This window comes from Pteropus vampyrus, unplaced genomic scaffold (genome assembly GCF_000151845.1).
Source record: "Pteropus vampyrus isolate Shadow unplaced genomic scaffold, Pvam_2.0 Scaffold50, whole genome shotgun sequence".
Classification (NCBI taxonomy): Eukaryota; Metazoa; Chordata; class Mammalia; order Chiroptera; family Pteropodidae; genus Pteropus; species Pteropus vampyrus.
This window is the reverse complement of record NW_011888831.1, coordinates 7,017,499-7,031,396: the sequence shown is the minus strand read 5'-3', so window position 1 is coordinate 7,031,396 and position 13,898 is coordinate 7,017,499. Positions and strand designations below refer to the sequence as shown.

At 40.6% G+C, this 13,898-nt stretch overlaps 2 protein-coding genes and 1 pseudogene across 3 annotated transcripts in view; 1 reads left to right on the top strand and 2 right to left on the bottom strand.

Moving 5' to 3' along the window:
• SDF2 (stromal cell derived factor 2) overlaps positions 1-7,643 on the bottom strand; it is a 9,689-nt gene extending 2,046 nt beyond the window's left edge. Inside the window, exons 1-2 of the mRNA XM_011359962.2 lie at positions 7,360-7,643; positions 1,713-1,909 (exon numbers count right to left, since the gene is read on the bottom strand). Of these exons, the coding sequence (XP_011358264.1) occupies positions 1,713-1,909; positions 7,360-7,510 (348 nt within the window). The 5' untranslated portion in view covers positions 7,511-7,643. The remainder of the gene's footprint in view (positions 1-1,712; positions 1,910-7,359) is intronic.
• SUPT6H (SPT6 homolog, histone chaperone) overlaps positions 1-13,898 on the top strand; it is a 44,376-nt gene that overhangs the window by 5,360 nt on the left and 25,118 nt on the right. For both annotated transcript variants that reach the window (XM_011359963.2, XM_011359964.2), the window contains exon 2: positions 2,650-2,655. The gene's annotated coding sequence lies outside the window, so the exon portion shown is untranslated. The remainder of the gene's footprint in view (positions 1-2,649; positions 2,656-13,898) is intronic.
• Positions 2,667-5,253, bottom strand: LOC105291972 (annotated as a pseudogene).

The following is a 13,898-nucleotide window of genomic DNA, read 5'->3' as shown; positions in this document are numbered from 1 at the left end:
CTACTACTATATTTGTATACTAGAATTGAACAAGGAAGTAAACAGATGACAGTGGAGCCAGGTATCTCACTGCTAGAGTGGGATTTACAAATAAGCAAAGGGAGGAGGCTAGACAATCTCTGTGGTAATGGACTAGAGTTGGAGATATTACTAAAACTCATGTTTAACTTAATATAGATACATACAGTTACACATATAAACATTTATAGATACGCATATATTTGTTTACATACATATTTCTTTCTTCTGTCAGGTGAGAGGGCCTAAAAGAAACAACACCCCAGGAGCAACAAGCTCATGTAGGGCCCAGATCTTGGTTTCCAATACCACTTTCCAATAAAAGAAAGCAGGGCTCCTTGGAGAAATAGTTGCTTCTAGGACTGGGGCAAGAAATACACAAGATGAACCTGGAATATCTTTTAGTGCCAGAAAGTAAGGAAGTGTTAAAACATACCAACACACAAATACACTGATAGCACTATGTCAAATGGAGAAGGGGAGACAACTGAAAGAGCTCCCAAGAGCAAAAGTTGGAACAATTTGAGTAACTAAATAAAGACAGTGGTACTAAATTATAACTCAAAGTATAAAATAAACATCCATGAGTCCATACTGATATAAATGATTGAATAAATAAATAGAGAAGAGATAAATCTCCCATACAGAAAAATTCCAAATAAATCATGTAGTACTCCATCTTCAAGGAGGGGGAGCATAATTCTCCATTTTTTCAGTATGGGCTGTGCAAAGTGACTTCTTTCCAAAGCACAGTATGGAAAGGACAAAAATGTAGGGAATAACTTTACCAGAGAAACCTGACAAACACTACTTCAGCCAACTAATCAGTATCAATAGTCATAAATTATGTAGATAGTATGTATCCTTGGTACAGTTGATGAAAATGGCCCTTTATCTCTGTGATCTTCCTCCCAAAAATCTTTATAAATCTGGTCTAATCATGAAAAAAAAAATCAAATTCCAACAGAGGAGCACCCTATAATATATCTGACCAGCAATCCTCAAAAATGTCAAGGTCATCAAAAACAAGAAGAATCTGAGAACTGTCACAGCCAAAAGGAGCTTAAGGAGACATGACAACTAAATATAATGTGGTATTCTGGAGAGAATCCCGGAACAGAAAAAGGACAGTAGGTAAAAACTAAAGAAATTGGGATAATTTAAAGACTTTAGTTGGTAATAATGTATCAATATTGCTTTATGAACTATAGCAAATTTACCATACTAATATAAGATGTTAATAGGGAAAACTATGTGCAAAGTGGGAGGGAAGAAGTCATTAAGGGATCCCACACCCTCCAAAAGTTCAAAAAGTGGCTCATTACCTAATTCATTTTCCTAATGGGGTCAATTGGCATCATTGAAAAACAGAATAATTTTTATTCCAAGTTCGGAAAACATTGGGTTTCTTTATTGTAACTTATGCTATAATAAGTTACAATATCAGGGTAACTTATGCTATGCTAACTTACACCTATTCTGTCTTTCCTCCTTATTTCTTCATTTGATGTAGATGTAAAGCCTCCATTTTGACCAGAAACAATTTTTTTCACTTATGAGTCAGAGCCAATTCTCCAGGTCTGCACAAAAGAGAACATCTACACCTAGAAAAGAAAGAGCTAAGAACCATGATTTCAAACAACTCAACTGAATAAAAGCACAGAGCAGTAATGATCCACGGGATGCCAACTCACCTGGTTTCCAGAAAGAGGTGAGGTGAAATGGTGACTATGGAGGTTTCGGCCAGTGTTGACATGTGTCAACCGGATGGGCTGGCCACATCTGACAGGGGTTCCCCTCTCACACACTGTGGCTGTCTTCCCCCGTATCCTCCAGTAACTATTGCTGTCATCCACAGAGGTTACACCTGTCACTGACTGCTGCCCACTGCCTGCAATAGAAAAAAAAAAAGTGTGAGTTCAACCAGACCTCCCTCTTTCCTCTGGCCAATATTGTGCCCCATGACATAAAAGAGGCTTGGACGAGTGAGGATGAAACCCTATACTTGGTATTTTTTTTTCTTCTACAACATTAAAATATATATGAGAAATACTAAATATATTTACATAGTATTAGTTATTGTATGAAGTTATATTTAAGAGTGTACCATATCAGAAAATTCCATGAATTTGCATCGAAAGGGCACTAAATAAATGACCACACATGTTTTTTTGAAGCACAGGCAGCATGTACTTGTATCTGTTAGCCTGGACAACATCGAGTATATGTCAGATGTCTAATCACATAATTTTAACATGTTCAGTAATATTTATTCAATGTTTACTATGTATTATAATTTAAAAAATCACATTTCGCAATTAAAATGAGACCAGTTTTTGCTGTCATCTTTAATACAAGCAGCCATTACAGCTCCTGAATTTCTCTTAGTGATGTACCAATATATTATAGAAGTATTCTTAAGTCATTTAAATTTGGTTAATACTGCCTAAAGTGGTATAATTCTGCAAGGTAAAAAGTACTGGGTTAAATATGTAGCTACAGACTTAAAAAAAATAATTGCTAGCTACCTAATGTGTACTAAGCACTTATGAGGCATCAGACACTAACCCAAGCCTTTTGCCTGAATAATCTCATTTAATACATGCATCTATTCTCTGAGGTGCGTATTAGAAAGCAGTGTTAGAATGGCTGAATAGTATGCTCAAGGTCACTCAATTCCAAAAGACTGTGCTGGGATTTGAATCGGGGTGGCCTGACTCTATTACTCACATTTTTAACCACTCTACCACACGGCCTCTCACAAAGCTTTCTTTTTTTAAATAGATTTTTGAGTTTTACTGAAATCTTACATGAACAAGAAATTGGAACAAATTGTCATGGCTTTGACATTTAAGCCAAATAAATTTTGTAGGGCAGATTTCAAAAAGTGTGAAGTTATAACAATTTTAAAACACAGTTAACCTAGTTCTAGAAATGTAAGACATATAATCATAGGTTATTTTCAATATAAGAAAACTTAAATTTGTTTGCTTTAATTTCTTAAAACTACTAAGACAAAGCACTAGCTTGTATTTTTATTTACAGCATCCTCCACACTCTTATGTAATCTATCTCAAATCCAAAAAATGAAACTGTCCAAAACCAAAGGTTCTGCAAAATCATGATTTAACAGTGTGCTCAGCTTGTTTTGAAGTTAAAATGAAGCCTGAAACAATGAAAGTATTGTAACCCCCAGAATAAGGGAACTCTGCAAGCCCAGTAATGTCCAAGAGCATTTATGAAAAGAAGAAAAAAACCAAAAAGACTTGAGGATATATACAATAGTGATTTCTTCAGCCCAATACAAATGGCAGCAAATTGCTACTTAAAGATGAAACAGTTAAGCCAATTTTTTTTTGAAGAATGTAGATCTAGAGCCAATTGTATCTTGCCAATATCATTTCAAGCCCTCGCTTGTCTATTTTCACTGTTGCCCATAAGTATCCTGAAAAAAATTCCTGGTTGTCATTATTGTAACCATAGTTACCAGAATAGTCACCACCTTGCTGAAGTGGCTGCTGTGCAATGGGTTGGGAACTCCAGTTCTGTTGGTTGTTGGTCTGACAGCACTTGGAATCAAGAGAAAGGCAGATGGTCTGGTTGTACCCATCTGCCTTTCTCTTGCCTCCAACACTGCCCCCATGACTGACCTGAGCTCCGCTGGAACGACAGCCTCTCATTGTGCAGGACCCCTCTGCTACTCCTAGAGCCTCTTGGTGGTCCCAAACGTGGCCCCCTCTGTGAATAGCCACCTCTACCTCTTGGAGGTGGTGCTCCCTACCCTCTTGGTGATGGTAGAGCACCTCATCTTCCTTTCGTCCTCCCCTTCCTCTTACTGCATAGCCATCATCATAGCCGTAGTAGAGATCGTCATAGCCTTCATGATAGTTGTAATAATCATAATCATAGTAATCGTCATAGCAATCTTCATTGCCATAGTATTCGGGAGCATAGCTATATGCACCTCTCCTTCAACCATGACCCCGACTTCAAATTGGAGGTGGCATGCGAGGAGGAGGGTGATAGTAATAATCTTTATACACAGTGCTTCTGGAGGTCCTGTCTAGCAGCTTGGCTCTTTTCCTTTTGTCTGGTGGCTTGGCTAAGACTATTTCAATTTCTTCCTCTTCTATTTCTTTGCCATTCCTTTCATCCATGGCCTTAACAGCTGTTCCTCTGTCTTCAAAATGAACAAATGTATAATCTTCCAACTTCTTTATTCTTTCAAGTTTTCCAAATTCAGAAAGCGACTTTTCCAGTACTTCTTCTGTCCTTGTAGTAGGCAAGTTTCTCACAGCACAAATAAAGCTTTCACCTTAGCCATGACTTTTAGATATGGCTCTTCCACAGGGTCAGCCCATTCAACTGTAACTACATTTCCCCATATTTTTACTTTTCTACTCATCAGGCAGTACCTGGCTTGTGCTGCTGACTTGTGATCCTCATATTCAAGGAAGCAGAACTTCCTTTTCTTCTTTTTGTCATTGGGCTGATTATAGAGAATAATATCCACCAAACCCTCTGTGACTTTACTGAATTCTTCCAGAATGTTTTCTTTAGTCTTCAGAAATGATCCAACAAAAAGCCTGTTGTTTGCCACAGAAATGCACACTCCAAGATGTTTACCAGAGTGAATTTCATAGCTGTCACACAGTTTAACAGCTTCCTGTGCAGCTTCCTTTCCACAGGTGATAGATGCATTCTCTCTGTTCTGACCAGGCAATGAATACATCATAAAATGTAGATCCCAAATGGGACCAGTCTTTTCAAAAAGGGGCACCAACTTACCCTCATATATATCTCTTAGTATTTTACCCACAAAGACTGTTGTCAACCAGCTCCTCTGTTTTTTTGTCATTTCTCTTGGAAGAATGTAATTTCTGCTGCCCTCCCATAAGATGATTCTGTTCTAATTCCAGGTTGCATGCCAGAATACAAACTGTCTGGTGGGGAGAACCACCACACTTCCACTATCTTGTGGTTACATCCAGAGTATAACCAGTCCTCTAGAGCAAGGCCTTGATCTTTGCTTCATCAGGTCCCTTTGTTCTGAACAAGTCACTTTCCTTGAACTGTTGTAGTATAGACAGAGGTCCTTCTTCATTAAATTCTCTGAGAGCATTAATTGCTCTTTCATCAGGATCGACATAAGCTACCAATATGGGGCAAAGCAGGAGCCGACAGCCTGACCTTGAGAATCGGTGAGAGGCGTTTTGAAAATGACTAGAAATGGTGTGGGTGCCACCCCCTACCCCTCCTCATGGACAGAAACACGATCCCCCCACCTGACCCCCACAAAGCTCTCTTTTCTGTCAAGTTCCCCCAAATAGACCACTCTCTCATATAAATGCCAGGGATATTATTTTCCATAGGCCTCATTCACTACACAATTCTTTGAAGGCACTCCATATCTCCCAGACACTTTCCTCAGGTCATCTTACCTATTCCTCCTACTTTTGCCTTCAGTCCATTGGCCCCACCTGACCACAGCCTTTTAATGATACTTCCTTTTTACCACTTAACACATTATGTCATGTACCACAGTTATGTGAGTGAATGTAGATAAACTACCAGTTCTATGGCTTCTTTCTCTCAGCTCATAACAGGTTTTTACATCTCAAAACAAACAAACAAAAAAAAACCCAAACCAAACCTTCCTCCTTACTTTTGGTTACTGCCTTACAGTTCTCTTGGCCCTCACTGCCATGCTTCACTAAATCATGGTCTAATACTTTCTGTCTCCTACTTTTTCATTCTCTATTAAACCCTCCATTTCCCCTCTCACCCTTAAACCTTGAAATTACCCAGAGTTCTATCCCTGGCCCTTACCCATTTTTAAATACTTCTTGGGAGTCAAGACAAAAGCATTTATAAATGCTTTAACAAGTTTTTCAAGTGATTCAAACTGACACAAGGTTGAGAACCACAGTTCATCCTGGGCAATCTCATTTACTCTACCACATCTTCAACTACCACCTGTTCAATGATGTTGAACAGATGCTCCTCGACTTACAGTTAATACACCTAACCTACCAAAAACCATAGCTTAACCTAGCTGGTTTCTACTGAATGCGTATTGTTTTTTCAGCATCATAAAGTCTAAAAACTTTAAGTCAGGGACCGTCTGTACTTACCTCTGTCATCTCAGGCTCAGCACAGATCTCTCTTCTGAGCTCCAGACTGAACCTGGTTCTCAAATCTGGCTACCCATCAAGTGCACCTGAAGAACCTTTTAAACCTACAGATTCCTACTGGCGGGACTCTTTCCACCCACATTCTGATTTGGTAGATCCAAAGTAGGAAACTAGATCAAATTAAAAAGTAATAAGCCAGACACATAGTAGGTATTCGCTGAATGGTTGCTAGGGTTATTAAGACATCCCAACAATGATAACTCAGTTCCTTTCTCAGTCTAACTGGTCAGACAGGTTTTGAGAATCCTGAACCACAGACTAGTAGAGAGAACTCCTACCTCTCAGCTATTAGCATTATCAGTCATCCAAGATAGAAATCCAGTGGTCATCTTAGATGCCTCTTACATCTTAATTTTCTCTCTTTTTGTCTTCTTGTAACTTGCTGACTGACCACCACATCATCTGTATCCAGAACAATATCAGGCACATAGGAGCTCATTAATCTATACTGAATGGACCCATAAATAATTGCTGAATTATAAATGAACCCACATACTAAACATTTTAATTTCATACGATAAAAAATTCTCAAAAGTTTCCTCTCCAATTCCAGTGTGTTTTAGTTTAAATTCTTTACAAGAAGGGTAAGTTTTGAGTAAAAAGAGGCTACAGGAAAAGAGTTGAAGAGCAAGTGTAAGAAGCAAAAGAGCTAAAACAGAGGGTCATATTAAAAAGAGTGAGCTCTTGGAGTTCAAGCCTTCAGAGATAACAGCACTTTAATTTTTTCTATGTGTGTGTCTCTCACACTCTAAGCAGTGCCAGCCGGTAGTAGCTGAAAGCAGGCTTTGAATTTGGACAGATTTGGGTGGAATCCCGTCTATTATTCACCAGCTGCAAGGCTTTGGCATGCGACTTATTCCTTCATCTGTAAAATGAGGATAGCAATAGTCTCTACCTAGTAAGAATGTTATAAATCTAAAAAAGTATGTATGTAATGCATGTACCTGGCACGTAGCTGACCAGTTAGAAGCTGGTATTAAGATGCCTTAGAACAACTCAATTCTCCGACTCCCCACCTCCAGATCTCAAGAACCTCCCAGGGGCTTCCCTAACCTTCCCAGACCACGCCCCTCTGATTTTCTCTAGGCCCCGCCCCCTCCGGAGTCTATCCGGTCTACTCAGCCCACCCGATCCCGGTTAGCAGTACCTGACCCATAGCGCACGTCGTGAGAGTGCAGTCGCACGTTATGGCGCGTATTGAGTAGCTTCACCACAGAACCACATGTAACGACAGCCAGATTGGACGCTCCCACAGCACTCCACAAACCCCCGAATAACAGTAGCGATACCACAGCCATCCTGGCTGTGCAGCGAAGCCCCTAATCTTCGAAGAAAACTCTGCCCCTTCCCGGAACCGGAAGCTGCAGGCGGAACCACACAGAGGAGGAAATGAAAAAGCCCTAGTCTGGTCTTTATGGTTTCTTTGGGTAGAGCGACCTTAGGAACCCAGTAGGCCTAGTTGCTGCCGATCTGCTCGCTCTGTTCCGGGCTCTGTTCTGACAGCTACCTTCCTGAACCACTTCTGCCAGTTTTCGCGGCCCCTGGGCGAAGTCCCAACAGCCGAGTGGAAGAAGGTAGCAAGAAATGGCCCTCCCACTCCCAGTGACAGAGAGCCGGAAGTGACGTAGCACGTTGACGCAGCAGCAGCGGCGGCGGTGGCGGCGGAGGGGCCGTGCGGTGGGTCCGTACTATCCTTTCCCAGTCTCGGTTCGACGACTCCATTTTCCTCGGTGGGGGCTTAGCGCACCGGAGAAGCGGCGGGCTTCAGGTAGGTAAAGTTCGGACTGGAAAGTGCGCTCCGCGAATGGGTCAAGTGGGGAATCAGGCTCCTAGGGCCTGTTCCCGTAAGGGAAGAGGCTTTGGAGAGTCGTATGCGGGAAGAAGGGGAGCTCCTGGCCTTACCCGCTCTATGAAGGGGCAGGAGGAGGAAAGTAGGGTAGTTGCTCAGAGTCTCAAGGCTTTTCCGAACCCTGTGCCACCCGGAATCCGTGAATTGGGCGGCCTGTTGTATCAACAGGCATCCTGTGGTCCTGTCCTTCTGTCGCAGCTTCTGAAAACTGGGCCACGCGAATGGATTGGAAATGGAAGGGACCTGGGGCTTCTGAGTCAGGATCAGGTGATTGAGTTGTTTGTTCTGGAGATGTGCTACCTATGGACCTTTCAGCAGCTCGGACATGAGGCTAGAGGGCTATGCCAAATTCCATTATTTTTTTCCCATTGTTGTATAATAAAATTAGAACTTTTTGTAGATGGCCGCATCCACAAAAGCCTACCACAAACATCAGAATGGGCTATTAAGTCAAAACTTTATTTCCTTTCAGTTTCTGTCTTTCTCTCTAGGTACTACGTTGAACCAGTTCATTTCTCTTGTTTGTTGCAAGAACTGATCCTAATTTTTCTTTAAGAGGAGGCCTAAGCTCTCCAAAATGTGGCCATGGAAATTCACTGTCATATTAAATAGTAAGGGAATATTAACACCGCTGGTAACAATGAATTTGGAAGGCATAAACACTTTGAAATCAGTTAACTTCTTCCGGGTGAGGAAGGATTAGTTCCACTGTTTATCTGAAAGTTACCGGTTTTTAAATCTTCGGTTTTTAAATCTTCGTTGTATTAATTACAAAAGTATGGTTGCTTCCCCATCAGCTCTGATTTAGAGATCTTTTTCCATAACTGTGTCCTTTTAGCCAATACAAGTCCATTCTTATTCAGTTGGTTTATCTGGCTTCTAGATTACATTAGCATAGTATTGTTATTCCCTAAGAGGTTTAAACCTCATCAAGAGATTAATCACATCAGGAAGTGCTGCTGTCTAGAGAGAGAGGCTCAGCCACATTTTACAGTTCTCCCTCAGTAGACTTTCACAAGTAAGGAAGCCTACCTACCCTGTATGGTGGAAACGTATGGTCTTTGGAGGCAAATAAATTTGCCCTTGCTTCTTGGTCTCAGTAATGGCACCACAATCAGAATTCAGTGTATAATCCTTGGATTTTTCCTCTCGATTGTTCCCCAATAAAATCAGTCACCAAATCCTACCTCTGTATAAAAATCTCTTCTTGTCAACATACAAATTATATTCTGGTATCCTTCTCATCCGCCTCCCAACTGCCATCTTACTTTTTAACTTCCCTTCATAGGCCAATTTCTACATGTGTCAACTTTCTCGGCTTTTATTCATTCTTCAGCCTACACCAGTCTGGTTTCTCTTCTGACTACTCCATAGAAAGTGCTCTTATCAAGGTCACCAGTCACTTCTGTATTTCCAAATCCCATGGATCCTTTGTTTTCATCTTCCTCAGTGTCTGGAATATTCAACACAGTCTACTTCTTTCTTGAAACCTTCTTTTCTTGGCTTCGTTTGACACTTCACTATGGATTTTCTCCATTTCTCTGGCTGCTCCTCAGTCTCTTTGCTAGCTGCTTTTGCTCTCTGCTTAGTCTATAAGTGTTAGATTTTCTTTATAGTTTAATCCTGGGTTCTCTGCATACTTCCTTTAGGTGGTTCAATCTGGTGACTTTAATTACCATCTGAAAGCTGGCAACTCCCAAATTTAAATCTCTAGCCTAGCCCTCTCCTGTGTTCAAGAATCGTGCACAGAATGCCTGTGTAATAGCTGCATTTATTTAGATGCCTCTTAGATATCCAAAACCTAACAAAAAAATTTTTGGTTTTCCTGTTTTTCCAAACCTGGTCTTCCTTATCTCACTGAGTAGTACTCATCCACATGATTACAAAAGCCAGACCTCGGAGAATCGTCTTGGATCCTTCTCCCTCAGTGTCCCCATCCCCAAGTCTTTTAGTAAGGTCTGTCACTTCTACTTCCAAAATATATTTCAAATCTGTCTTCTATTCTTTTCCACCTTCATTGCTACCACCCTGTTCCAAGCCACTATCATCTTTTGCCTGGGCTACCACAGTGGTATCCTTAGTTTTCCCTGCTCCCACCCAAATGCCCATCTGGTCTGTTTTCTACATAGCAGGATCAGGTCAGGTCAGGTCATGTCATTTCCCTGTTTAAAACTTTCCAGTGGCTTTCCTCAGACTTCATAGCCCCACTTAAGCAAGCCCCTCCCTCTCACATTCACCATTCTCTAGTCACACTGGCTTTAGGACATCTACTATATGCCAAGTTCTTCCTCACCTTTTCTACAAGGAACCTCTTCACCTGGCTTTGCATACCATATCCTACCCATTCTTGATAGCTCAACCTAAACTCACCCTCTCAGAGGTGAGGGTGTTTGCTTCCTAGCACTTGTAACAAGGTCTGTATTACTTGTTTGTGGAATACAGGTATCCTAGAGGTATACAGGTATCTTGTACATGCCTGGCATGTAGTAGGCACTTAATAAATAAGTATTTGTTGAATTAGTAAGTAAATTAAGTCAGTTCTCTGTTTAAAATCCTGCAGGGGCTTTCCAACACCTTTCAAATAGAGTCCAAAATCTTAACTTATCATACCAAGATCTTTGTGACTTCACTTTCAACTCATGAACTCTTCTTTCTCTCCCCAGTCAAACTAGCCTTCACCGTTCCTGTCACAAGGCATCCTGGACCTGGTGCTGGGAGCGCTCTTCTCCAACACCACCACTCCTCTAACCACCTCCAAAAGAGCCAGCTCCTCCACTTAGCTAATTCCTCCTCACTCTTAAAGTCTTTATTTAAAGTCACTTCCTCAAAGCCAGGATAGAGTCCTCTATTACAGGCTCTCATGGTACCTTTGTCATCAATTCTTCAAAGTCCAGTGTACTTCTAGATCAGGGGTCATGAAACTAAGGCTCCTAGGCCAACTTAGGTGATTCCCGTTCATTACATGTTATCAGTGTCTGCTTATGTGCTACAGTGGCAGTTCTGACCCTCTGTAGTTTGCCAACCCCTGTGCTAGAGCAGGAACGACTCTATATGTTCCCTAGCATGTGTGGTATAAGGCTCAGTAACTGTTCCTCCTTTTGTTGCAGGGATTCTGAATCTGGTTACATATTTCAGTTGTTTCTGCTCTTTTGCCCTTTCCTTATTCCCCAAAGAAAGAAGTAGGGGTAACTAATATTTTTAAGTTACTTACGTTAGCTGTTATTAACAATAATGCTTTTTATACCCTGATAGTGAAAAGATTCTAAAATTGTTGTTTCTCATAAATATGGTGTGTATGCATGTTAAAATGATTATAGGTAAAATTAACCTCTTCTGTATTTTAACATCTTGACCTGCTATGATTAGGATTTTTCATAACAAAGAATTCTGAATCCCAGAATTAAAAGAACTTGTCCTAAGTGGACTCTGCATACTTTTATTTATTAAACTTTTACATTTTGGGATTCCAAGTTGTGTAGTCACTCATGAACACCTTTGGAAATGTCCTAGGCCCTTGCTCATTAAATACAGAATGTCTTGTAGTTTAAACTTCACGCCAGTCTTCTGGGGCTATTCCCCAGACCAAGACCACTAGGCCCTTTCAAACTCAGCCTTTGCTCATGTTTCCTTTTATCAAACTACCTTAACTCCTCTTGACTCAGGCATCACCTTTTCTGAGATATTCTCTGACCTCCCTTTTCATATTGCTCTCATAATCCTGGTATATAACTATCATATAACATTTATTATACTTTATTTACAAGTTTATAAGTTTTTTGACATAGATTGTGAACTTCAGGGTAAAACATAAATTAACTAATTTTTAGATACTGAATCCTAGCACAGAGCTTGACCCTTTAAAAAAGCAACACTAAATGTTAATTGAAGCTGCCAGTGGAGGGAATTAACAGACATCTCCTTTTGCTCTGGTCTCCTTTTAATTGCCTCCTACGTTATCTTGTTCCACGGGAGGGACTGCTGAGGGCCTCCCCTGTGACAGTGTGATCCCAGCTCCATTCCTCTTCCAGAGAATGTCATGGTAACTGCCAGCCTCTCCCTTTGAGCCACATCTTGTACTGCAGCTGTGCTTCTGCCTGGAGAAACCTTCCTTCACCACCCCATTCGGCTTGTTGACCTATTTCAGCAGCAAATTTAACTTACAGTCTGAATATGGGGAAAATTCAAGAGCATAAGTACGAAATACAAAATCCAAACTACATCAGGCTCATCTCAGATATATATATAGTAATAAGTAGTGTTTTTGTTCTGGAATAGTTGCTGCTCGCCTACCTCAGCCTGCAGTGCTGCTGCAGCACCCCCTGTACATCTAGCTCCTGCAAGTTGAAGCAAGTCAAGATTGCTTCTGGCACACCTCTTTTAGCTGGAAGTCTTGGCTGTGAGCTAGATTGGAGGCATTCCCCAGCTATAGCACAGCATGTACTTTATTGCTAACCTAGGGAATGGGAGGAAAACTACATGCAGCACAGAGTACCAGCTGCCCCCGGGACAGAAGAAAGCTGTTATTTTCATCAGGTAAGCTGTCTGTTTCTCTCTGTTAAGTAGGCTGTAGGGCATCTGGTCTGCAGGAGCTGGCATTTAATGTGAAAATGCTGAAGCCTTACATGGCTGAATTTGTGGGTCTGATAGCCTAATTAAAGCAAGCAAGCTATGTGAGGGCTGCTGTAACCAAATCTATTTTTAATGACTCAGTTCAGGGCTGAGGGGGAGCAATGTCAAAATTAAAATTAGAGCACTAGATTTAAATGGCAAAATTTTAGATACTCACTTTTGGCAGTATTCAAGCTGTATGACCTTAAGGATACAGATAATGGGGGAAAAGGGGCATCAATCTAACCCCAAGGCTTTCTATATTGCCACCCTGAGGGGCCTATACAATTGGTATAATATAGTGACTCTCAAACTTTTTGAGCTTAAGACTCCTTTATACTCTTAAAAATAATTTAAGACTCTAAAGACATTTTGTTTATGTGAGCTAAATCTATTGATATTTATGAGATTTATATGTGTATATATATTGATGTTTATTGGATTAGAAATTAAAACTGATTCATATTCATTTTGAATAATAATCCCACTACAAAAACATAATCGTTTAGGAGTATACAAGTATATCATCAAATCAACACATTCACCTTAAATTTATGCAGTGTTATATATCAATTATATCTCATTAAAGCTGGTAAGAAAATAAGCCCACTATATTTTAACATAAATAATACTTTTTGTGAAAAAACAACTATAAATGAAAAACAACTATAATTATCAAAACAAAAAATGTAGTCAGAAGAGCGTTGTTTTACTTCTTTGCTTGTTTGTAAATCTTTTTGTCTGCCTTAGTAGAATACAGCTGAATTCTCATAACTGCTTCTGCAAGTCTGTTGTGGTACTACATGTTAATTAAGCTCCAGAAAACTCCACTGTACACTCCTGAGGAGGGTGTGGTCCCTAGATCACACTGAGAACTACTGATCTAGTAGAAACAACTGTGACTTTAGAGTCAGATAGACCTTAACTCAGATCTCAGCACTTGCAGTTGTGTCACTTTAAACAAGTGACTTCATCTCAGTCTGTCCTCTGTTGAATGGAGAGAGAAGTGTGTGTGCTGTAACTCATAGGACAGTATAGGGATTAAATAGATATTAAGTCTGGAACTTGGTAGGTGTGCGACAAATATTATTTCTCAGGGCACTCTTTTTTAGTTGCTTAAAGCAGTGGTCCTCAACCTTTTTGGCACCAGAGACTGGTGCTCCTATGAGAATCTAATATCTGACCTGAGGTGGAGCTGAGGCTGTGATGCTAGCGCTGGGGAGCGACTA